At 39.9% G+C, this 26999-nt stretch overlaps 1 protein-coding gene across 7 annotated transcripts in view; it reads right to left on the bottom strand.

Moving 5' to 3' along the window:
- Positions 1–26999, bottom strand: part of DEUP1 (deuterosome assembly protein 1) — a 141967-nt gene that overhangs the window by 73054 nt on the left and 41914 nt on the right. For 5 of the 7 annotated variants that reach the window (XM_070783241.1, XM_070783245.1, XM_070783239.1 and 2 more), the window contains 4 exons: positions 25614–25748; positions 19025–19138; positions 14931–15173; positions 2262–2407 (listed from right to left, as the gene is read on the bottom strand). In XM_070783241.1, coding sequence (XP_070639342.1) covers positions 2262–2407; positions 14931–15173; positions 19025–19138; positions 25614–25748 — 638 coding nt within the window. The remainder of the gene's footprint in view (positions 1–2261; positions 2408–14930; positions 15174–19024; positions 19139–25613; positions 25749–26999) is intronic. The other 2 variants (XM_070783244.1, XM_070783246.1) reach the window with 2 other exon arrangements.

Genomic DNA, 26999 nt, shown 5'->3' on the forward strand with positions numbered 1-26999 from the left:
ATGGAATGAGGTTTGTGATACTGTACAGGAGACAGGGATCAAGATCATCCCCATGGAAAAGAAATGCAAAAAAGCAAAATGGCTGCCTGGAGAGGCCTTACAAATAGCTGTGAAAAGAAGAGAAGCGAAAAGCAAAGGAGAAAAGGAAAGATACAAGCATCTGAATGCAGAGTTCCAAAGAATAGCAAGAAGAGATAAGAAAGCCTTCTTCAGCGATCAATGCAAAGAAATAGAGGAAAACAACAGAATGGGAAAGACTAGAGATCTCTTCAAGAAAATTAGAGATAACAAGGGAACATTTCATGCAAAGATGGGCTCAATAAAGGACAGAAATGGTATGGACCTAACGGAAGCAGAAGATATTAAGAAGAGATGGCAAGAATACACAGAAGAACTGTACAAAAAAGATCTTCACGACCCAGATAATCACGATGGTGTGATCACTCACCTAGAGCCAGACATCCTGGAATGTGAAGTCAAGTGGGCCTTAGGAAGCATCACTACGAACAAAGCTAGTGGAGGTTATGGAATTCCAATGGAGCTATTTCAAATCCTGAAAGATGATGCTGTGAAAGTGCTGCACTCAATATGCTAGAACTTGGGAAAACTCAGTAGTGGCCAAAGGACTGGAAAAGGTCAGTTTTCATTCCAATCCCAAAGAAAGGCAATGACAAAGAATGCTCAAACTACCACACAATTGCACTCATCTCACATGCTAGTAAAGTAATGCTCAAAATCCTCCAAGCCAGGCTTCAGTAATACGTGAACCGTGAACTTCCTGATGTTCAAGCTGGTTTTAGAAAAGGCAGAGGAACCAGAGATCAAATTGCCAACATCCCCTGGATCATGGAAAAAGCAAGAGAGTTCCAGAAAAAACATCTATTTCTGCTTTATTGACTATGCCAAAGACTTTGTGTGGATCACAATAAACTGTGGAAAATTCTGAAAGAGATGGGAATACCAGACCACCCGACCTGCCTCTTGAGAAATCTGTATGCAGGTCAGGAAGCAACAGTTAGAACTGGACATGGGACAACAGACTGGTTCCAAATAGGAAAAGGAGTATGTCAAGGCTGTATATTTTCACCCTGTTTAACTTCTATGCAGAGTACATCATGAGAAACGCTAGACTGGAAGAAACACAAGGTGGAATCAAGATTGCCGGGAGAAATATCAATAACCTCAGATATGCAGATGACACCACCCTTATGGCAGAAAGTGAAGAGGAACTCAAAAGCCTCTTGATGAAAGTGAAAGTGGAGAGTGAAAAAGATGGTTTAAAGCTCAACATTCAGAAAACAAAGATCATGGCATCCGGTCCCATCACTTCATGGGAAATAGATGGGGAAACAGTGGAAACAGTGTCAGACTTTATTTTTGGGGGCTCCAAAATCACTGCAGATGGTGATTGCAGCCATGAAATTAAAAGACACTTACTCCTTGGAAGGAAAGTTATGACTAACCTAAATAGCATATTCAAAAGCAGAGACATTACTTTGCCAACAAAGGTCCATCTAGTCAAGGCTATGGTTTTTCCAGAGGTCATGTATGGATGTGAGAGTTGGACTGTGAAGAAGGCTGAGCGCCGAAGAATTGATGCTTTTGAACTGTGGTGTTGGAGAAGACTCTTGAGAGTCCCTTGGACTGCAAGGAGATCCAACCAGTCCATTCTGAAGGAGATCAGCCCTGGAATTTCTTTGGAGGGAATGATGCTGAAGCTGAAACTCCAGTACTTTGGCCACCTTATGGGAAGAGTTGACTCATTGGAAAAGACTCTGATGCTGGGAGGGATTGGGGGCAGGAGGAGAAGGGGACGACAGAGGATGAGATGGCTGGATGGCATTACTGATTTGATGGACGTGAGTCTGAGTGAACTCCGGGAGTTGGTGATGGACAGGGAGGCTTGGCATGCTGCAATTCATGGGGTCGCAAAGAGTCGGACACGACAGAGTGACTGAACTGAACTGAACTGATACTATTGTTCATACAATATTCTGAAGAATAAATGTTCTAAGAAAGTCTTTGACTTCATAAGTATCCATAATATCAGAACATGCTATAATATTCCAGGTAAGTAAAGACATAGGTTTTGAAGATAAAATAATCACTACCTTTATTTTTAATATCTAATAATACCTTATAATTAATAGCATAACAATACAAAACAGACTTTTAATTCCAATTTCAAACATAAAACTCTTAAAAATATTTAAGCATTATGTTTTGAACAATTCTTCTCAGGTTGCTGAATATAAAAATACCTTTTCTTATTTTCTTGAGTACTTTGGGACTCTCCTAGTTTTAACAGTTCTCTGTGCAACTGCAATCGTTCCATTTCTATAATTCTCAAGAGATCATCACGTGACTGTAACTCACTTTTCACTTCTGAGAGTCCTGCTTCCATGGCCTAAATAAAAACATCAAAATTTTTCAATGCTCACATTTGGATATCATGATGTATGCAATACATTTTAAAATATTTAATATATATGAAGCATCCTAATTTCAAATGACCTGATACCTAGTCCTTTGCTGGCTTAGCTTTACAGAATTTCATTCATTTATTCAACAAATACTTACTGAACTCTTAACTCTGCTCAGCACTGAGGATACAGACACAGGATCTGTCCTCACAAGCTCACAGTCTAGTAATAAAGACAAAGAATCATCCACATATGGCCATACTACATGAAAGAGGGAAACATAAAAGCATGAGTACCAATGCCTAAAATTTGGATTAATGCAAATAATTGCGAATGGCCAAGAAAAACCTAATTTCAAAGCTGGCCAACAACGTGAATTATAAACTGTGGTTTATGGTTCCATTATTGCCCAACAGTAGCCCTACTTTAGCTGGTAACTAGAAACACCAGCAATCCTGTGAGCCCCATGTTTCATTTGGATAATAGCAGAGGCTTGAGCAAGTTTAGAAGCTGTTGGGAAGGATCCAGCTGGGACAGAGAAGGGTTAACACTGATGCTGTCACGGTCCAGAGAAGGTGGGTGAGGTGGGTCCCAAAGCACAAGTGAAAGAGTTGCCTAAAGGAGAAGAGAGTCCCGCTGCCCTTTCAACAGGAAAGAAGGGAGGAAGATGGAATGGAGACACACGCATTTGGAAGGAGGGGTAGGAGAGCGGACATCTGTTGGCTCGTATTTTCCTTGTGAAGGACAAAGGCAATGCCAGTGGAAGGAGAGGTGGAAGTGGGCCTTGAAAAGGGAATTTCTAAGAGTGGAGAAGGTTCGAGATGGCCTGCAGTGAATCAGTCATCAAATCTACTGCCATTTTTCAGTTCAGTTTAGTTTAGTAGCTCAGTTGTGTCTGACTCTTTGGGACCCCATGAATCACAGCACGCCAGGCCTCCCTGTCCATCGCCAACTCCAGGAGTTTACTCAAACTCATGTCCATCGAGTCAGTGATGCCATCCAAACATCTCATCCTCTGTCGTCCCCTTCTCCTCCTGCCCCCAATCCCTCCAAACATCAGAGTCTTTTCCAGTGAGTCAACTCTGTGCATCAGGTGGCCAAAGCACTGGAGTTTCAGTGTCAACATCAGTCCTTCCAATGAACACACAGGACTGATTTCTTTTAGGATGGACTGGTTGGATCTCCTTGCAGTCCAAGGGACTCGCAAGAGTCTTCTCCAACACCACAGTTCAAAAGCACCAATTTTTTGGCACTCAGCTTTCTTTATAGTCCAGCTCTCACATCCATACATGACCACAGGAAAAACCATAGCCTTGACTAGACGGACCTTTGTTGGCAAAGTAATATCTCTGCTTTTCAATATGCTATCTAGGTTGGTCATAACTTTCCTTCAAAGGAGTAAGTGTCTTTTAATTTCATGGCTACAATCACCATCTGCAGTGATTTTGGAGCCCTAAAAAATAGTCTGACACTGTTTCCACTGTTTCCCCATCTATTTCCCATGAAGTGATGGGACCGGATGCCATGATCTTAGTTTTCTGAACATTGAGCTTTAAGCCAACTTCTTCATTCTCCTCTTTCACTTTCATCAAGAGGCTTTTTAGTTCTTCTTCACTTTCTGCCATAAGGGTGGTGTCATCTGAATATCTGAGGTTATTCATAGTTCTCCCAGCAATCTTGATTTTAGCTTGTGCTTCTTCCAGCCCAGCGTTTCTCATGATGTACTCTGCATATAAGTTAAATAAGCAGGGTGACAATACACAGCCTTGATGTACTCCTTTTCCTATTTGGAACCAGTCTGTTGTTCCATGTCCAGTTCTAACTGTTGCTTCCTGACCTGCATACAGGTTTCTCAAGAGTCAGGTCAGGTGGTCTGGTATTCCCATCTCTTTCAGAATTTTCCACAGTTTATTGTGATCCACACAGTCAAAGGCTTTGGCATAGTCAATAAAGCAGAAATAGATGTTTTTCTGGAACTCTCTTGATTTTTCCGTGATCCAGCAGATGTTGTCAATTTGATCTCTGGTTCCTCTGCTTTTTCTAAAACCAGCTTGAATATCTGGCAGTTCACGGTTCACGTATTGCTGAAGCCTGGCTTTTTTGAGCATTACTTTACTAGCGTGTGAGATGAGTGCAATTGTGCAGTAGTTTGAGCCTTTCTTTGGGATTGGAATGAAAACTGATCTTTTCCAGTCCTGTGGCCACTGCTGAGTTTTCCAAATTGGCTGGCACATTGGGTGCAGCAGTTTCACAGCATCATCTTTCAGGATTTGAAATAGCTCAACTGGAATTCCATCATCTACACTAGCTTTATTCGTAGTGATGCTTCCTAAGGCCCACTTGACTTCACATTCCAGGATGTCTAGCTCTAGGTCAGTGATCACACTATCATGATTATCTGGGTCATGAAGATCTTTTTTGTACAGTTCTTCTGTGTATTTTTGCCACCTCTTCTTAATATCTTCTGCTTCTGTTAGGTCCCTACCATTTCTGTCCTTTATTGAGCCCATCTTTGCATGAAATGTTCCCTTGTTATCTCTAATTTTCTTGAAGAGATCTCTAGTCTTTCCCATTCTGTTGTTTTCCTCTATTTCTTTGCATTGATCGCTGAGGAAGGTTTTCTTAACTCTTCTTGCTATTCTTTGGAACTCTGCATTCAGATGCTTATATCTTTCCTTTTCTCCTTTGCTTTTCGCTTCTCTTCTTTTCACAGCTATTTATAAGGCCTCCCCAGGCAGCCATTTTGCTTTTTTGCATCTTTTCCATGGGGATGGTCTTGATCCCTGTCTCCTGTACAATGTCATGAACCTCCATCCATAGTTCATCAGGCACTCTATCATATCTAATCCCTTAAATCTACTTCTCACTTCCACTGTATAATCATAAGGGATTTGATTCAGGTCATACCTGAATGCTGTAGTGGTTTTCCCTACTTTCTTCAATTTAAGTCTGAATTTGGCAATAAGTTCATGATCTGAGCCAGTCTGCTCCCGGTCTTCTTTTTGCTGACTGTATAGAGCTTCTCCATCTTTGGCTGCAAAGAATATAATCAATCTGATTTCAGTGTTGACCATCTGGTAATGGTCAACAATTGTAAAAATTTCCATTTTTACAGATGAGCAAATTGAGGGCCAGGGTTGGCCCAAAGTTACACAGCTCATAAGTGGCAGATTCTGCAATGGAAAAATTCAAATCTTTTGTCTACTAGTCTAGGTAGAACATTTAAGACTCAAAAATAATTTTTTCATGAAAAATAAGTAAAACAAACCTGCAGCTTATTGGTAAAGATGAGGGCAGGGCTGCTCTTAGGGCACTGCTAATAAAGACATTTACTCCTTGGAAGGAAAGTTATGACCAACCTAGACAGCATATTGAAAAGCAGAGACATTACTTTGGTAACAAAGGTCCGTCTAGTCAAGGCTATGGTTTTTCCTGTGGTCATGTATGGATGTGAGAGTTGGACTATAAAGAAAGCTGAGTGCCGAAGAATTGATGCTTTTGAACTGTGGTGTTGGAGAAGACTCTTGAGAGTCCCTTAGACTGCAAGGAGATCCAACCAGTCCATCACAAAGGAGATCAGTCCTGTGTTCACTGGAGGGACTGATGTTGAAGCTGAAACTCCAATACTTTGGCCCCCTGGTGCTAAGAACTGACTCATCTGAAAAGACCCTGATGTTGGGAAAGATTGAGGGCAGGAGGAGAAGGGGACGACAGAGGATGAGATGGTTGGATGGCATCACCGACTCAATGGACATGGATCTGGGTGGACCCAGACTCATGGATCTGGGAGTTGGTGATGGACAGGGAGGCCTGGCATGCTGCAGTTCATGGGGTTGCAAAGAGTTGGAGATAACTGAGCGACTGAACTAAACTGAATAAAGACCATAAACAACACTATTGATATTTTCAAAAAGTCATTTAATAATTCTTTATACATCAATAACATTCATTCAAATATAATCGATATATCATAATATTCACCCTTAAAGTGTAGAGTTCAGTGGATTTGAGCATATTCACAAAGCTGTGCAAGTATCACCACGATTTAATTCCAGAGTATTTCACAGCTTAGAATTATAATTGTATAGACAGTATAGGACATATAAGGTCCCATATAAACAGTTTTTTTAACCAAAGTCTTAAATATAATATATTGTTCTCCAGGAGAGCTAAAGATATTACTAGCCCCAGATATTCCTAGCTTATTTGGAAATAAGTAGGAAAATATATTCAAATAGATGATTTAATAAAGTTCCTATCTCAAACAGTGCAGATTTTTCAGATGAGATACAATTCCAAAATAAACAAAAGAAATATGAAATAAGAGATTAGCAAAATAGACAAATTTTAGGCCTTAGGAAGCATCACTATGAACAAAGCTAGTGGAGGTGACAGAATTTCAGTTGAGCTATTCCAAATCCTGCAAGATGATGCTGTGAAAGTGCTGCACTCAATATGCCAGCAAATTTGGAAAACTCGGCAGTGGCCACAGGACTGGAAAAGGTCGGTTTTCATTCCAATCCCAAAGAAAGGCAATGCCAAAGAATGCTCAAACTACTGCACAATTGCACTCATCTCACACGCTAGTAAAGTAATGCTCAAAATTCTCCAAGCCAGGCTTCAGCTGTGGTTATTTAACCGTGAACTTCCAGATGTTCAAGCTGGTTTTAGAAAAGGTAGAGGAACCAGATACCAAATTGCCAACATCCACTGGATCATGGAAAAAGCAAGAGAGTTCCAGAAAAATATCTATTTCTGCTTTGTTGACTATGCCAAAGCCTTTGACTGTGTGGATCACAATAAACCGTGGAAAACTATGAAAGAGATGGGAATACCAGAATACCTGACCTGACTCTTGAGAAACCTGTATGCAGGTCAGGAAACAACAGTTAGAACTGGACATGGAACAACAGACTGGTTCCAAATAGGAAAAAGAGTACGTCAAGGCTATATATTGTCCGCCTGCTTATTTAACTTATATGCAGAGTACATCATGAGAAACGCTGGGCTGGAGGAAGCACAAGTTGGAATCAAGATTGCCAGGAGAAATATCAGTAACCTCACATGTGCAGATGACACCACCCTTATGGCAGAAAGTGAAGAAGAACTAAAAAGCTTCTTGATAAAAGTTAAAGAGGAGTGTGAAAAAGATGGCTTAAAGCTCAACATTCAGAAAACTAAGATCATGGCATCTGGTCCCATCACTTCATGGGAAATAGATGGGGAAACAGTGGAAACAGTGTCAGACTTTATTTTTTTGGGCTCCAAAATCACTGCAGATGGTGACTGCAGCCATGAAATTAAAAGACGCTTACTCTTTGGAAGGAAAGTTATGACCAACCTAGAGAGCATATTAAAAAGCAGAGACATTACTTTGCCAACAAAGGTCCGTCTAGTTAAGGCTATGGTTTTTCCAGTGGTCATGTATGGATGTGAGAGCTGGACTATAAAGAAAGCTGAGTGCCAAAAAATTGGTGCTTTTGAACTGTGGTGTTGGAGAAGACTCTTGAGAGTCCCTTGAGACTGCACGGAGATCCAACCAGTCCATCTTAAAGGAGATCAGTCCTGGGTGTTCATTGTAAGGACTGATGTTGATGCTAAAACTCCAGTACTTTGGCCACCTGATGCGAAGAACTGACTCATTTGAAAAGACCCTGATGTTGGGAAAGATTGAGGGCAGAAGGATAAGGGGACGACAGAGGATGAGATGGTTGGATGGCATCACTGACTCAATGGACATGGGTTTGGGTGGACTCCGGGAGTTGGTGATGGACAGGGAGGCCTGGTGTCCTGCAGTCCATGGGGTCACAAAGAGTCGGACACGACTGACTGACTGAACTGAACTGAACTGAAATAAACTTTATGTGGATGTCATGCATTACTTTACCCAATTTAAGAAGGTATTCTCTGGGCTCCCTGCATTGCAAATTTGCCACCAGGGAGCAATCGAACGTGAAACTGCATGTAGAGGAGTGGGCCTGCCTTCCTTGGGGAAGAGGGGTCACAAGAGGGCTCTAACTCCAGACCAGCAAAATGTAGTATCACCATGGGTGACAACTGACAAAAATTCTATAAAATCTGATAATAATGAGTCATTTATGTACTGTCATTAGACAATAATACCTAAAAGCGTCACATTTGGAGATATCATTAAGGGATAAAAGGCTTATTTGTGATCCAGAGACACAGAAAAGAGAAATTAAACCTGAAACTTACAATAAATAATGATTCGACACGTTTTTCTAACATGTAGGAATATGTGAAAGTTTTTAATTGACAGCCTTATGTAAATTTACTATAGAGTATAAGAAAAGAAGCTTTATTGCTATTGATAAATTGAGTTGCTTTTTTGACTTATGTAATATCCCTTTGAATTCAAAGTCAATAGTACTGGGTTGACACAAGAATTGGGGATTTAAGTTAGATGTAGTTTTAAAATTAGCATGCTTTTGTATAAAAAGTCAAATCAATTATTTGCCAATGTGGATGCAAATATTCAGGAAAATGATTCTTTGGTACTTGATTCAGTTATTGGAACACTGTCAAGTTTACTTGGAACAACTTGTGTGTGTATGCAAGTCTAAAATTTTAACTGTAAATTTTATAAAATCTAAATACAGATCAGGTATTCCCGGTGATACTTAATATCCAAATTGAGATGTGCTGCAAGTGTAACATATACACTGGATTTTGAAGGCTAATTATGAAAAGAAATGTAAAATATCTCATTAATGATTTTTTGACATTGATTTTATGTTGAAATGATAACACTTTGGATATGTGTTGTGCTGAATAAAATTTATTACTATTATATATTAATTTTACCCATTTCTTATGACGTTTTTTAATGTGGCTACTGCTGCTGCTAAGTCGCTTCAGTCATGCCCAACTCTGTGCGACCCCATACATGGCACCCCATCAGGGCTCCCCTGTCCATGGGATTCTCCAGGCAAGAACACTGGAATGGGTTGCCATTTCCTTCTCCAATGCATGAAAGTGAAAAGTCAAAGTGAAGTCGCTCAGCCGTGTCTGGCTCTTAGCGACCCCATGGACTGCAGCCCACCAGGCTCCTCCGTCCATAAGATTTTCCAGGCAAGAGTACTGGAGTGGGTTGCCATTTCCTTCTCCAATGCATGAAAGTGAAAAGTGAAAGTGAAGTCGCTTAGTCGTGTCTGACTCCTAGCGACCCCATGGACTGTAGCCCACCAGGCTCCTCCGTCCGTGGGATTTTCCAGGCAGGAGTACTGGAGTTGGGTGCCATTGCCTTCTCCTAGTAAAGTTTAAGTTACATTTGTGTATTATATTTCTATAGGACTGTGCGGCTCTAATAGCTTAATGACACATTAACAAGCAAAGAAAGGTCATATTTTTTGGCATAGATATTAGAAAAAATACAGAACAATTTATTTCTGTCATTGACTACCAATGGGAAATATTGCACACTTTCAAAATGTGAGTGTAGTGCAGCACAGAAAATAAATACATGTAATGGAATAGATGTGTCTGCTGACACATTTCAAGGTTGTAGAAAGACAAGTGAGAAGATGTGATTCTGTGGAAATTCAGATGCAGCTGGCATTAAAGTGCGTTGTAAACGAAAGAGAATTTTATATACAGTAAGTGACAGTACTGCAGGCTGAAACGGTTGTCTTTTTAAATGTATGTGCAAGATGCGGAGCACTAACACATGACAGTTTCTCAAAAAGAGACGAGAAACTTGTTTCTAAAAACACGCACTGGTTATAGTGATCATTCACCTCTAATTATTCCCATTTGGTAAAACATAATTTTTGTAAAACAAGTTTAAGGCCCATCTGTTTAGTTATAAAATTTTTAGACATCTTGAAGGTTTTGAAGCAAATTATTTCTCAAAAGTCTTTTCATTAGAACTATAACACTTTTTGGTGTGTGAAACTTAATCCAGAATAATTTGAATTGCTTTTTTTAAACAAGTCAATCCCTTGTAAAGTATAAAATGGAGATGTTTAAATTTACTAATGCTCTTAGATCCAAGGATAAATAAATTAGTTTTTACATGAACAAAAATCTGTAAAACTAATTTTGGGAAACTTTCTCATAGAAATTGGTGGATTATAAATAAATAAAACCCAGTCACAGCAAAATTTATCATTAACTCTGGAAAACATCACAAGTACACTTAGAGAATTACTGGTGAAGTCTATGAGAAAAATAACATTTCAAAATTTAAAGCAAGGTTTCTCAGCCTCAGCAAAATTTACAATTTGGTCTGTATAATTCTTTGTTGTGGGGTTTGTCTCGTACATTGTGAGATTGTTTTAGATGTTTAGCAGCAACCCAAACCTCTACCCACTAAATGCCAATAACACCCCTCTTCCCTGTAGTGATAACCAAAGACTGTATTGTGGAGCACTAACATATGACAAGTATTGCCAAGTGTCACTGGGGAAGCAAAATCACCTCAGTAGAGAATCACTGATTTAAAGGAACATCAGCTTCCCTGGTGGCTCATGGCTGAGATGGTTAAGAATCTTCCTGCAATGCAGGAGACCTGGGTTCGATTCCAGGGTCAGGAAGATCCCCTGGAGAAGGGAATGGCAACCCATTCTAGTATTCTTGCCTGGAGAATCCCATGGACAGAGGAGCCTGGCGGGCTACAGTCCACGGGATCTCAAAGAGGCAAACAGGACTGAGCAACTAACACCTTTCTTTCAGAACAGTTAGGAAATTAAGATAGTTATATTTATAAACTTTAGTATAAGTATCAATCAAAATATTTTATAATTATTTTGACTTCTATGAGTAGTTGGGTTTTTATTCTGTTGGTATATATTTAGGAATGTTAATAAATTAAGTACATTAATAAATATTTATAAGGAAAAGTCAAAGTGGGTGACATGAACTTTCATTTTTTAAGAAATTTTATTATTGGAATATAATTGCTTTACAAGGCTGTTAGTTTCTGCTGTATAACAACGTGAACCAGCTATATGTATACTGGAGCCCCTCCCTCTTGAGCCTCTCTCCCCACCACACCCATCCCATCCATCCAGATCATCACAGCACCAAGCTGAGCTCTGTGAGCTACACAGCAGCTTCCCACCAGCTGTTTATCTTACACGTGGTACTTTATATATGGCAACATTCCTCTCCCAGTTTATCCCACCCTCCCTTTCCCCTGCAGGGTCCAGGAGTTTGTTCTCTACATCTGTGTCTCTATTCCTGCTAACATGGACCTTCCTTAGCCCAGACAACCTACAGAGCCTTCTCAGGAGTACAGGTAAGCTCCCCACTCCCACCCTGCAAGTCTGTAAAAATCGTGGGTGAGGGATGAGTCATATCATGCATTAGAAGGGTCAATCAATATGACAATCGTGCTAAAGGATGGATACCATGGCGTTGGCCATCAGGAGGTGACGTCCTCTACCTTCCGGCAATGCATTCACTCTCAGGCTGCACTTTCTCACTTGTGCACAGGAGCCCGAGTGTGACAGGGTGAGCAGCACAGGCTTACGGTGCTCACGCAGAGAGAGCAGGGGTTGTGATCTGGACCGGGAATGTTAATTTATTAATGCTTCTCAATGCACACACTTCCTCCATTTGCAGCCTTTTTTCTTTTAACAAGATTCTCCAGTGTACTTCTTGGAAAAGTATAAAAGATGAAGTTCTGAGAAGGAGAAAAGTGGGGTTGATGAAGGAAAGCATTATAGAGAAAGTCAGTCACGCTGCCATGAAAGGGGAACAGAACCTCTTCCTAGAACACTGGGCAGGAATAGAGATTTCTATTCCACATGTGAGCCAAGAACCAAAAGCTGAATCTCTGTCTATAAAAGACAATGTTCTTGGGCTGTAATAAATCCAAACAGAACTCTTTTTGGAGAGATTAAAAGGAATTAATGTTCTTGAAGAATCAGGATCTCACTAAAAAGTAGAACCAAGCTTCATAACTAGAGCTACAGAAGAAATATGTTTCAGGCAAACCAATGAAAACAGAACAAAATAGGTCGGAGCAGAAAACAGATTCCTAGGGACCAGAGCCAAAAAGACCTCAAGAAGGGGCAAAGAGAAGTCCTCAGTCTGAGAACAAGGGGAGAATATTCAGGTAATACCCAGAAAACCAATTTCATTTATTGACTGTGACCCTGGTGCAGGATCCAACCAGTACAAAAGCAGCTGCTGCTGCTGTTGCTGAGTCCCTTCAGTTGTGTCCGACTCTGTGCGACCCCATAGACGGCAGCCTGTCAGGCTCCTGTGTCCCTGGGATTCTCCAGGAAAGAACACTGGAGTGGGTTGCCATTTCCTTCTCCAGTGCATGAAAGTGAAAAGTGAAAGTGAAGTTGTTCAGTCGTGTCAGACTCTTAGCGACCCCATGGGCTGTAGCCCACCAGGCTCCTCCATCCACGGGATTTTCCGGGCAAGAGTACTGGAGTGGGGTGCCATTGCCTTCTCTGACAAAGACAGCTACAAAGATGTAAATATAAGTTGCCTTTAATGCAGAGCCAGAGGCGTGACCGGTGGCTCCTATCCCGGGAGACAAAGGGGAAGTAGGCCCCGGGTGAAGGGAAGCCCGTGAGAACTGCCTGAACCGCAAACCCAGCTCCGCCAGCACTGCGAGGCTGACAGTGAGCTGAACACCAGACGAGCTCTAGAGCAGAAGAGGAGGTGCTTGTCTCATTTACCTTCTAGAGAAGCCAGAGAAAACAACATCAATGTCTTTTCTGTTTCTAGAAACTGTATGAGTTCCTCAGCATTTAGTATTTGTGGTTTAGCTGGGCTTGCTTGTTTACATCTGCTTTCTCCTGTGCATTAGAATAACACCCCCTCCTCCAATGGAGCCGGATTTTGGGGTGGGGAGCATCTCTGAGAAATGCCGCAGGGCAGGAGAAGCTGGGAGTCTGTATTCGACTCCTTGCCAGCCTGGGGAAGGGGGACATAGAAGATGGATGTGGAGAAAGAAGGGCTAGGATGAGGCCCACGTGTCATCTCACAGACAGTGCGGCAGGAGGAGGGAGGCAGTCGACCAAACACTGAGAAATGGCCCTGGAAGAAGAGCCTGAGGCGGAGTATCTTAGAGAAGTGCTCAGGCGGTGACCAGGAGCCATGATCTCCACCTGAGGGGGAAGAGAGTGGGACTCAGAAATGGGCTGACACGGAGGAATCGGTAGAAAGAGGCCAAACGTTTGCAGGCGGGAGATCTGATGGAGACTGAGAGAGAAAACCATGGAACATCTCAAGTGACTGGGACAGCCACGAATATCAAGCACACACTTAGGTAAGAAGTTGGTGATGAACAATTTTAACGAATGCTACATAACCTTAGTGGTTCCAGGAGAGAGACAAAAATAAAAAACGAAAGATGTTTGAGTTAAAAAAATTAATCCTTGGAAAAACCATTGATCATATCCATAAAGCTCAACATTCAGAAAATGAAGATCATGGCATCCGGTCCCACCACTTCATGGGAAATAGATGGGGAAACAGTGGAAACAGTGTCAGACTTTATTTTTCAGGGCTCCAAAATCACTGCAGATGGTGACTGCAGCCATGAAATTAAAAGACGCTTACTCCTTGGAGGAAAGTTATGTCCAACCTAGATAGCATATTCAAAAGCAGAGACATTACTTTGCCAACAAAGGTTCGTCTAGTCAAGGCTATGGTTTTTCCAGTGGTCATGTATGGATGTGAGAGTTGGACTGTGAAGAAGGCTGAGCGCCGAAGAATTGATGCTTTTGAACTGTGGTGTTGGAGAAGACTCTTGAGAGTCCCTTGGACTGCAAGGAGATCCAACCAGTCCATTCTGAAGGAGATCAGCCCTGGGATTTCTTTGGAAGGAATGATGCTAAAGCTGAAACTCCAATACTTTGGCCACCTCATGCGAAGAGTTGACTCATTGGAAAAGACTCTGATGGTGGGAGGGATTGGGGGCAGGAGGAGAAGGGGATGACAGAGGATGAGATGGCTGGATGGCATCACTGACTCGATGGACGTGAGTCTGAGTGAACTCCGGGAGTTGGTGATGGACAGGGAGGCCTGGCGTGCTGCAATTCATGGGGTCACAAAGAGTTGGACACGACTGAGCAACTGAACTGAACTGAACTGATGATAAACCTAACAGTGATAAATCACAGGGAGTGATCTGCATGCCTTTCACCGAGGTGATTAGAGGGTCAAACCCTTAAGGGTTTCCTGAGAGTCAGAGGCACAAGGGTCACAGAATGAACAGTGGGTTCAGAGGGTGTGGAGTGGCTAAAGAGCCACTGTGTTTAGGAACAGAGGTCTGTGAGAGACTCCTGACCTACTGTGCTGGTAATTCCTACTGCATTGCTGAAGATCCCAAGAGCACCTAGCGGGGGACAGTACGCACAGGATCACTAAATTCACTCATCAAGTAAGAATTACTTATAAAGAGGAAATGTGAACTGAATTTACATGTGTAGTAAAAAAATTACCTTTTTAATCCATATACCTATTGAGTCATCATTTGTATAACCCAGGGCAGTATCAGTTGAAAAATAAATAAATCTTTACCTGGCACTGTCTTTGGTACATTTTCAGTTCTTGTAAGAGCTTCTGATTTTCATCTTGTAACTTATTCCTGCTTAGTGCTATTTCACTCACAGCTGACTTTAATTTTTCAATAATGAATTCATCTCTTTCACTGGTTTCGCAAGTCGAATCCGGTTCACATACCAGCCGTGGAATTTCAGGGCTGCTGTCTTCTATGCTTTGTTTCTTACCATTTAGCTGAGTGTGGTAACTTTGTGCCTGTTTCTGAGAAATTTGAAACCTGTGTCAGTGAAGCGGGGAATATCTAAGCTTATATATAAAGTTCAAGAGTGACAGAAAAAATTTAGAAAAAATCTTTAAATATATTATTAAATAACGAAGCTCTGTCCTTCATAATTCAGACTTGTATTTATTCTAAAACCTCAATTTCAGATGGTGTAAAGAGAAGTCGTATTTCTATAATCTCAGAGCAAAGATGCAGAGTAGGGTAGAAAATTCTTATTCAGCAAAAAATAAAATATAGAAGATATGAAAAAGAGGAAAAAAGTATGGATTTAATTTAACAATAGTTGAAAATGTCTATATGACCAAAAATAAACAAAATAAACAAATCTGGATTGTAGAAAAAAGTTGTCAACACATATAACACATGTAATTCCCGAAGTACAAAAACTTCTATACATCATAAGAAAAAGACAAATACCAGAAAAGAAAAGTGGGCAAAGTTTGTGCACAGGCAATTCACAGAACAGGAAATGAAAACGGCTAAGAAACACATAAAGAGATGCTCAACCTTACAAGCAGCCAGAGAAACATAAAGCAAAGCAAGCCAACATAACTATCAGTTTCTCAAGCTGGTGAAAATCAAAAGACTGATATTCCATGGTGGCAGGACAGTAGTCGTCTTTGGCTGTTCATGAATTGTAAATTGCTATAATTTTTTAAATAAAACAATCTAATATTTATTATAAATTTGAATGAACATACCCTTTGGCTCAACAAACATTTCCAAGATTTTTATTTAACAAAATGAGAGTATTGGTATTTAAAGATGTTTATACAAGGACATTTGTTACAATACTGTGTAACAGCAGAAAACTGGGAACAACCTGAGTGTTCATTAATAAAGAAGTGTTTGAAAGAATTATGGTATATCTACTATATACTATGGTGTATATGATATATATATATGTATATACACACACATATATATACTAAATACTCTGAAATATAATTAAGCAATAACTCAAAAGGCTATCCATAGCTTATTAAGTAAAAAGGCGAATTTTTAAAAAGAAACATATATAATTTCCATCCAAAAAGATTTTCATATGTGTACAAACAAAAGAAAAATTATGTGAAGATAAACACCTAGCTGTTTAGTGTTTGTATTAAATGGATAAGAATGGAGTAGAGGATGAGGTTAGCACTTTTGTCAGATTATTTTGTGCTGGTGAATTCAGGGAACACGTATAACATATTCAAGTAACTTAAAGAAAGAATGAAAAAGAAGTATATAAGAAACAAACAAAACAGCATCTTACTAGCGTGAATAAACTTTGTTTTTTTTACAGTACTAATATATTTTTTTAATTTTATTTTATTTTTAAACTTTACAATATTGTATTGGTTTTGCCATATATTGAAATGAATCCGCCACAGGCATACATGTGTTCCCCATCCTGAACCCCTCTCCGTCCTCCCTCCCCGTACCATCCCTCTGGTTCGTCCCAGTGCACCAGCCCCAAGCATCCAGTATCGTGCATCGAACCTGGACTGGCGACTCGTTTCATATATGATATTATACATATTTCAATGCCATTCTCCCAAATCATCCCACCCTCTCCCTCTCCCACAGAGTTCAAAAGACTGTTCTATACATCAGTATCTCTTTTGCTGTCTTGTATACAGGTTATTGTTACCATCTTTCTAAATTCCATATATAGAAAGTTAGTATACTGTATTGGTGTTAGTATACTGTATTGGTGTTTTTCTTTCTGGCTTACTTCACTCTGTATAATAGGCTCCAGTTTCATCCACCTCATTAGAACTGATTCAAATGTATTCTTTTTAATGGCTGAGTAATACTCCATTGTGTATATGTACCACTGCTTTCTTATCCATTCATCTGCTGATGGACATCTAGGTTGCTTCCATGTCCTGGCTATTATAAAGAGTGCTGCGATGAACATTGGGGTACACGTGTCTCTTTCAATTCTGGTTTCCTCAGTGTGTATGCCCAGCAGTGGGATTGCTGGGTCATATGGCAGTTCTAGTTCCAGTTTTTTAAGGAATCTCCACACTGTTCTCCATAGTGGCTGTACTAGTTTGCATTCCCACCAACAGTGAGAGGGTTCCCTTTTCTCCACACCCTCTCCAGCATTTATTACTTGTAGACTTCTGGATCGCAGCCATTCCGACTGGCGTGAAATGGTACCTCATCGTGGTTTTGATTTGCATTTCTCTGATAATGAGTGATGTTGAGCATCTTTTCATGTGTTTGTTAGCCATCTGTATGTCTTCTTTGGAGAAATGTCTATTTAGTTCTTTGGCCCACTTTTTGATTGGGTCATTTATTTTTCTGGAATTGAGCTGTAGGAGTTGCTTGTATATTTTTGAGATTAGTTGTTTGTCAGTTGCTTCATTTGCTATTATTTTCTCTCATTCTGAAGGCTGTCTTTTCACCTTGCTTATAGTTTCCTTTGTTGTGCAGAAGCTTTTAAGTTTAATTAGGTCCCATTTGTTTATTTTTGCTTTTATTTCCAATATTCTGGGAGGTGGGTCATAGAGGATCCTGCTGTGATGTATGTCAGAGAGTGTTTTGCCTATGTTCTCCTCTAGGAGTTTTATAGTTTCTGGTCTTACGTTTAGATCTGTAATCCATTTTGAGTTTATTTTTGTGTATGGTGTTAGAAAGTGCTCTAGTTTCATTCTTTTACAAGTGGTTGACCAGATTTCCCAGCACCACTTGTTAAAGAGATTGTCTTTAATCCATTGTATATTCTTGCCTCCTTTGTCGAAGATAAGGTGTCCATATGTGCATGGATTTATCTCTGGGCTTTCTATTTTGTTCCAACTTCCTAGGTAAGCTTTCGGTTACCACCCGCACCAGCCCCCAGGCCCCGCCTCCCGCCGCCGCCCCGCCTCCCACGCGCCCTCCACCCAGCCGGCCCACCCCCTATTCTGGGAACTTGCCTTCTGCTCTCATGCCTCAGTGACTTTGCTTTCGTTATTTCCACTACCCCGAATACACTCTCTCCTGTCTCAAAATACCTCCCTTTTTCAAGGTCCACGCCTCATTCCACTCCTATTGGAGGATGTTTCCTGACTATCTCAGTTCAAATTTTTCTCTCATTCCTGTGACCGCTGAAAGGATCTGAATCCTTTCCATTCACTTGTCATTATCTGTCGACCTGTACCTGTATTATCTCTGTGTCTAGACTGTAAAGTACTAGGGGGCAGGGACCAAGCCTTCTTAAACGTAAATGACTTGCCCATCAGATCAGATCAGATCAGTCGCTCAGTCATGTCCAACTCTTTGCGACCCCATGAATCGCAGCATGCCAGGCCTCCCTGTCCATCACCAACTCCAGGAGTTCACTGAGACTCATGTCCATTGAGTCAGTGATGCCATCCAGCCATCTCATCCTCTGTCGTCCCCTTCTCCTCCTGCCCCCAATCCCTCCCAGCATCAGAGTCTTTTCCAGTGAGTCAACTCTTTGCATGAGGTGGCAAAAGTACTGGAATTTCAGCTTTAGCATCATTCCTTCCAAAGAAATCCCAGGGCTGATCTCCTTCAGAATGGACTGGTTGGATCTCCTTGCAGTCCAAGGGACTCTCAAGAGTCTTCTCCAACCCCACAGGCATGCAAAAACATGCTATATAATGACATAATAACAATGGAGACTTTTAAAGCACCACCTTCTGGGACATATACAGTCATTAACTATATTTCATGCACCTGTAACTCTACCTGGCGTTGGACCTACTCTGGTGATTTTCCGTTGCTTGGTATTTCTATCTGTAGAAGATTACATGCTGAACGGTAAAGAGAGTAATAGTGGTTAACCTCTAATTTATTCTAATTTAGTATTAGACAGTATTAGAAAACGTACCTGAAATTGATTACATTTCTCAGATAATATTTTCTGTTGAGCATCTAAAGAAACCAGATGAGTCTGATACAGTATCTCCTGCTTGTCCCATTCTCTTGACTTCGCTCTAAATTCCTTTAATAGAGAGAGAAATAGAAGCTAAAAAAATGATTCATTTTAAAGCACAATACATAAGACCTTTCATTTGCACCTTTGTTCTGAGAAAAAAGTATGGAACTTAATCTGCATTTTTTTAAAAAATAAGGATTTTGTTAAGAATTTTTTTCTTGTAACAAATACTGGTTACTGATAATGGAGTTTCACACAATTCTTTGCATCAACCAGTACTTCCTTTTATTTCCTAAGCTGACACCAGAAGTTTTTTTTCCTTTCTTTATACTCAGTCACCAAACCTGCTACCTTGTTTGTGAGGGGTGGGGCCTGGGCTAATTTAGTGACTTTGTCCCCTGTGGCTTTCAGGGGAAGCCAAGAGCAATCTGTTCTCAAGAACGGAGCCACCACCGTCTCAGGCCTCCCTTCAGTTCAGTTCAGTTCAGTTGCTCAGTCATGTCCAACTCTTTGTGACCCCTTGAACCGCAGCATTCCAGGCCTCCCTGTCCATCACCAACTCCTGGAGTCTACCCAAACCCATGTCCATTGAGTTCGTGATGCCATCCAACCATCTCATCCTGTTGTCTCCCTCTCCTCCTGCCCTCAATCTTTCCCAGCATCAGGGTCTTTTCAAATGAGTCAACTCTTTGCATCAGGTGGCCAAAGTATTGGAGTTTCAGCTTTAGCATCAGTCCTTCCAATGAATATTCAGGACTGATCTCCTTTAGAATGGACTGGTTGGATGTCCTTGCAGTCCAAGGGACTCTTAAAAATCTTCTCCAGCACCACAGTTCAAAAGCATCAATTCTTCAGTGCTCAGCTTTCTTTATAGTCCAATTCTCATATCCATACATGACTACTGGAAAAACCATAGCCTTGACTAGATGGACCTTTGTTGGCAAAGTATTGTCTCTGCTTTTCCAATATGCTATCTAGGTTGGTCATAACTTTCCTTCCAAGAAGTAAGTGTCTTTTAATTTCACGGCTGCAGTCACCATCTGCAGTGATTTAGGAGCCCCCCAAAATAAAGTCAGCCACTATTTCCACTGTTTCCCCATCTATTTGCCATGAAGATATGGGACTGGATGCCATGATCTTCGTTTTCTGAATGTTGAGCTTTAAGCCAACTTTCTCACTATCCTCGTTCACTTTCATCAAGAGGCTCTTTAGTTCTTCACTTTCTGTCATAACAGTGGTATCATCTGCATGTCTGAGGTTATTGATATTTCTCCCAGCAATCTTGATTCCAGCTTGTGCTTCTTCCAGCCCAGCATTTCTCATGATGTACTCTGCATATAAGTTAAATAAGCAGGCTGACAATATACAGCCTTGACGTACTCTTTTTCCTATTTGGAACCAGTCTGTTGTTCCATGTCCAGTTCTAACTGTTGCTTCCTGACCTGCATACAGGTTTCTCAAGAGGCAGGTCAGGTGGTCTGGCATGCCCATCTCTTTCAGAATTTTCCACAGTTTATTGTGATCCACACAGTCAAAGGCTTTGGCATAGTCAACAAAGCAGAAATAGATGTTTTTCTGGAACTCTCTTGCTTTTTTGATGATCCAGGGGATGTTAGCAATTTGATCTCTGGTTCCTCTGCCTTTTCTAAAACCAGCTTGAACATCTGCAAGCTCACAGTTCATGTATTGCTGAAGCCTGGCTTGGATAATTTTAAGCATTACTTAGGCGGAACCAACTGGGCTGAGCTGGGAAAGAAGCGACACTCAGTTCTTCATACTTTTGCTCAGGTTGTGTCTTCATGGAGAATGATTATCTGTTCACAGATTTACAAGACAAAAGGATGTGGCTTTGGGGACCCTGAAGAAAACTTCACAGCTTTGGGCTTCCCTGGTGGCTCAGCTAGTAAAGAATCAGCCTGCAGTGTGGGAGACGTGGGTCCAGTCCCTGGGTTGGGAAGGTCCCCTGGAGAAGGGAACGGCTACCCACTCCAGGATTCTTGTCTGGAGAATTCCATGGACTGTATAGTCCATGGGGTTGCAAAGAGTTGGACACGAATGAGCAACTTCCATTTTCTCTATTGTGCCTAGGGCTGGCCATTGTATCTTCTCTTTCTGTTCAGGCTGTAAGCAACTTAAGACTAAGTACTACAGATTTCATTACTTTTATATTGCTCACAGTGCCTGACAAAGTGCCAGGCACCACTTACATTTCTTGAATGTACAAAGAAAAGCACAGTATTAGTATTTCCAGAAATATAAACATTTCTCACTAAATTTTGCAAAGAAAATAACACGGCTGGAAACAAACTCTATAGCTACTGAGTCCATATGAGATATTACTGAATGTAGATACATGGCATGAACATATGGATGTTTCCAATCATCAGTTCAGTAGTATTAAGCATCTAGTGTCCAGCAGGTACTGGGAAAGAGGAGGATTTAAAAATAATACACGTTTAAAAGAAACAAATTTTTGAAAGAAAAAAAAAAAAGCAAAAAACAAGGACCAAGGGTTTCCCAGATGGCTCAGTGGTAGAGAATCGGCCTGCCAATACAGGAGACCCAGGAGATGCGGGTTTGATCTCTGGGTCAGGAAGACTCCCTGGAGGAGGGCGCTGGCAACCTACTCCAGTAGTCTTGCCTGGAGAATCCCATGGACAGAGGAGCCTGGAGGGCTACAGTCCATGGGGTCACAAAGAGTCAGACACGACTGAGCACACGTGCACATAATAAAGTAGGGAAATGTACATGTAAACAAATGATTTTACAGTGTTAGGACAATAACAGTGCCACATAAAAGCCATACAGATGACGCCACAATTCTCTCAGCCGTCTCCAATGATACGTCAAATTAGAAAACAGTTCATTTGAACTATTTTGAGAGATTGGTGGTGTTTCAAAGATGGCTGAAATGACTGGATTGGCTATGCAGGAAAATACATAGACTAATTTAGAGAATGAAAGCTATATCTTGTTTAAAATGAGAATATGGCATTTCACATTTTCTACAGAGTAATGATTTTAAAGAATTTGGAGGAAATCTTCATTTTATAAATCCACAAGCTCCCAAATAATCAGTGAGGGAAGACTTCACTACTAAATGAGTAGGCTTTTACAGTAATTAGAAGTGACCTGAAATTGAGTGGGGGTAATAAAGTTGGAGAACTATAGACAGACCCTGTTTTAAATGTATAATAATACCCTGATAAATAGACTATATGTATTAAGATAAATGGAGACAGTTCATTTAAAGTAACTGACTTTGATTCTGACATTTGACAGTTTTAAATAAGGTACATGAAAACAGGGTCTTCAGAAATAGTGACAAATTTATAAAACTAGGCTCTAATAAAAAAAATAGGTTAACATTTCAAATCAATACAAGGTGGATTATTAAAAATGTTTAATTTAGGAAGGAGTTTTTGGAGTCAGAAGTCAAAATGTGGCTAAGGTTGATTTGCACAGTTCATATCTTGCAATAATATATGAACTGTGCAATAATACTAATACTTATAGATATAAATGCAATAATACTAATACATACACCCAACAACCTCAATCTTGAAAATACACATTTCCCAGCATGCTATAGGAGAAGGCAGGAACATCAATCTCTCCCTTACAAATTCTACAACAGGTAGAAATGAGGCCAAGAATGAGGCCAAACAGGGATAAAAATGTGTATCATGAACATGTCAGCTGGTACTTATAATAGTCCTGGCTTTCTTGGTCTTAGATGTATTGGTTTCAACCACACACTACCCAGTAGTTATGGGGCCATGCAGAGACTGAGAAAGAGACTGTAAGAATTTTGTAGAGACTGGAGATGTCAGCCCAGGGTCCAGTTCTGGCATGTCTGTACACTTGTCTAACCCTCCAGATTAAGTTCTCCATGGCTAGAAACGTTTTCTGGGTCTTTATGGTTGAGAGTGGATCAGAGGCATTAAAATCAGTTTATAGCAGAATTTACATTGTTAAAAATATATTTTAATCCCTCTACTAAATCTTGAGAGGTAGAATGAACATTTCTTTAGTGATTACTATAGGTCAAGGACTCTATGAACCTTCATTTGAAAGATAGTTTTAACTTTTTCTTATGAAAATTTTCATACTTATATAAAAGCAGAGAGTAAAACAAACTCCCATGTACCCTTCACCCAGTTTAACTCCTGTCAAGTCAGACCATCTGTATCTCATCTCTACCTTTTTCACTGGAGTATTTTAAGGCAACTTTCAGACCTCATGTGTTTTTACCCCAGATACTTCAGAGAGCGCCTAAACACACATACACAAACATATTTTCCTCTTCCATAACCACAATGTCACTTATAAGATAATCTTAGCCCCCATTTATTGGTGAAAAATGTAATCTCTGTGAGGTCATCAGCTAGTCCAACAGTCACAGGGCAAATAAGCGAGACAAGCAGGCCCTATTTTAAGTTGTAAACTGTCAAGTTATTTCACTGGAGCAAGCTGTTTCCCACTGTTCAATCACTGTATCAGTGTATTAAATGTTTGTCCCAAAGGAGAAACATGCTTAGATGTAGGCTAAAACTGGAACAGTCCATCTCCTACACATTAATTTTTCAGCTGCCTCTAAACAAAGACAGGTACATGAAGTGTTTCCTTTATGATATAGATGAAACTGTATTGACATATTATGCTTAAAAAATTTTGTATAAATACAAATATATCACATATTTGCTACTAATTTCCCCTATAATTTCAGAGGTACATTTTACATATTTAGATCTCTAAATGTAAAATGTGCACAAAGTACTTGATACTAATTTAAGGCTTTTTCTTTGTTTGAACAATTTATATGAATGTAGTTCTCCCACTAATTCCCATGAGAAGTCAATCTAATGAAGAGTCAGTGATTTAACTGCATTTTCAGTGAAAGCCTGTGTATATTATATCACAAACTTTGGGCATTTTCTATGAGACCAGAATATTCTAAAAATTAGTCTAGTTACACCATTGCAAGAGGTAGGGAGTTATACATAGTGCATTTTCCTAGAGGGCCATCCTTACTTAGTGGTAGTAACTTTATATTTTTAAAAATGTATGTTCCTTATGTAGTACAATATAAAATTTACAGGAATTTAAAAACTAAAACCAAACACTTCCAACAAAATTCTTGCAATAGGCTGGTTTTAGGGCTGTGGTTCCAGTTTTTTTTTTTTTTTTCCTGCTCTGAAAAATATTTTGGAGGAAAATTTTGAGAAGGGCTGTTAATTGAAGAGTTAGATGACAAAGATGAAGAAGTATAAAACAGGACAATGACAGGAGGAAGACAGAGGTAAGAGGCATTAGACACAGAAAAGGGGCAAATCTGGGCTGGAATGGGAGTAAGAAAGGAACAGATCAAGGATTCCTAAGAGGTTTCTACCTGGGTGATTGGGACGCACGGTCAGTGAAGTCAAAGTCGCTCCGTCGTGTCTGACTCTGCGAGCCCGTGGAATTCTCCAGGCCAGAATACTGGAGTGGGTCGCTTTTCCCTTCTCCAGGGGATCTTCCCAACCCAGGGACTGAACCCAGGTCTCCTGCATTGCAGGTTGATCCTTTACCATCTGAGCCACCAGGGAGGCCAAGAATACTGGAGTGGGTAGCCTATCCCTTCTCTAGTGGATCTTCCTGACCCAGGAACTGAACCGGGTCTCCTGCACTGCAGGCAGATTCTTTACCAGATGAGCTATCAGGGACATAGAGAGCCATGAACTATGAACAAAGCAGAAAAAACTGAAATCATTGGCTGGCTGTGGGGAGAAACCATTGTTTAGGGCTTGAGAACAGTGGAGGGGGAAAAAAATGAGTGGGATAACATGATAGGGGTCAATTTGAGGTCAATTAGAAAACAATAATTGAGCCACAGTGGGAATTTAGCTAAGGTTAGAAAAGGAATTCACAGTAGACTCTATTTGCTGTTACGTGGCCAGTAGCAGGAATGCACAAGGGCACAGGGAAGAAAAATAGCTTATTTATTTTTTCCAAGGTTGGAAAGTTAAGGGGATTGAAATAAGTGTTTCTATGACATGGTTAACCTTTTTAGGGACTGAGATTTTAGGAGTTCTGGGTGACACAGGGTCGCTATATTGGAGTGAAACTACCTCTTTAAAGAAAAGTCCTGAAACTCCAAAAATTTCAGAACTCTGTTCTGAAAATTGCTATGAGGCCTCATCAGGACTTAAGTACCTAATAGTTAAATAGCCATTAAAAGATTTATTAGACACTCACTTTAACTGACCCCAGGGATGTCCTTCAATTTCACTCAACAGCTGCAGTTTCTTTGAACATTTTTTTGCTCTCCAAAATGCTGATATGTATAAAAGATGTATAAATCAAAGTGATGTTTTAATTCACTAAGTGCCTGAAGGAAGGTGCACTAAGGAAATACCTTCAATGGGAAGCAGGTTTCTAATGGTGCTTTGTTACCTCAGTGGTACATGCCACTGTGCATTCTGCAGACAAATAGCCCTCAACAACAACAACAAAACCAATCTTAATACATACAGGGATAAACTAAGACAGTACAGCTTACCTCTAATTTCTGGTTCAAATTGTTCAGTTCAAAGGGCATTTCTTCTTTGAGGTGTGGTACTTCTTTTCGTCGAAATTTATTTTGTTTCAGCTGGTGTAATCTCAGTTTTTCAAAGCTGTTAGTTAGTTTGGAAAACTGTAAATAATAGAGAATGCTAACATTTTACTACTGGTTATTTCTAACTTGATTTCATGATAGTTCTCTTGCATCCCTCTTTCAAAATTGAAGTCATGATTAGGAAATGCAATAAAGCTTAAATGTTCCAATTAGAGAAGATAGAACCAGTTATTAAAACTAAATTGTTGAAGCTGAACACAATTCAGTTTTCAAGTAAATTTGGAACTTCATTGACTGCACAGTTTAACAACAATTCACTTGATAAAATGTTTTGTTCAGTTTTATCTTAACCATATATAGAAAAGCTCACAATTGAAAACAACCAAGTTTTTTTTTCTTTTATTTAGTGCCATCTTGTGTTGACAATTTTAATTTCAATAACTCAATCTACAAAATGACCAACTTACACTTCTTTTTAAGGAAACGGAGGACTTAACAGAAAAAATACAAACACACTTACGTCTATGTAAGTTTAAATAAAATTAAATATAAAGCTTGATATAATCTTTCTCCTATAAGTAATTCTTGTTATAACTTAGACTATAATTTTTTTCTCTTGTTCTACCTTCAAATAATAGATTAAAAGCAGCACAGTCTATCAACATCTGTTAGGAAATTTCTAAATAACTGTTTACAAAATTTGTTTTTCTTTTTTCTTTTGAAATAATTATAGATTCACAAGAAGCTGCAAAGATATTACTGAGCGACTGAACTGAACTGAACTATTTTTGAATGTATTTATTTGTTTAGCTTTTTTAGTTATTGATCTAGGTATAATATTATACATACATAGCTTATTACAGTCTCCTGGTGTTGACATTTTAACAGTTCAAGTGAAGTTTAGAATCTTACTTCTCTTTGCCAAGACCCATTTCTGACATTATTATCTTAACTATTTTCTCAGTGTACATTAAAAACTACTTTAACTACTATTATAAGTTTTGCTTCGGTTGTAAAAAAATTTAGAAAACTCAAGAGAAGTAAAATCTACTGCATTTATCCATGCTTTCACATTTCCAACTTTTTCTTATCATTTCCTTTTTACCAAGGAGAAATTCCTTTAGCTATTCTTTTAGGGTAGATCTATTGGTAACAAAACGTCTGTGTTGTTGTCCAGTTGCTAAGTCATATCTGACTCTTTGCGACTCCATGAACTGCAGCACACCAGGCTTCCCTGTCCTTCACTATCTCCTTGAGTTTGCTCAAACTCATATCCATTGAGTCAGTGATGTCATCCAACCATCTCATCCCCTGTTGCCCCCTTCTCCT

The sequence above is a fragment of the Bos indicus genome, chromosome 29, assembly GCF_029378745.1.
Source record: "Bos indicus isolate NIAB-ARS_2022 breed Sahiwal x Tharparkar chromosome 29, NIAB-ARS_B.indTharparkar_mat_pri_1.0, whole genome shotgun sequence".
NCBI lineage: Eukaryota > Metazoa > Chordata > Mammalia > Artiodactyla > Bovidae > Bos > Bos indicus.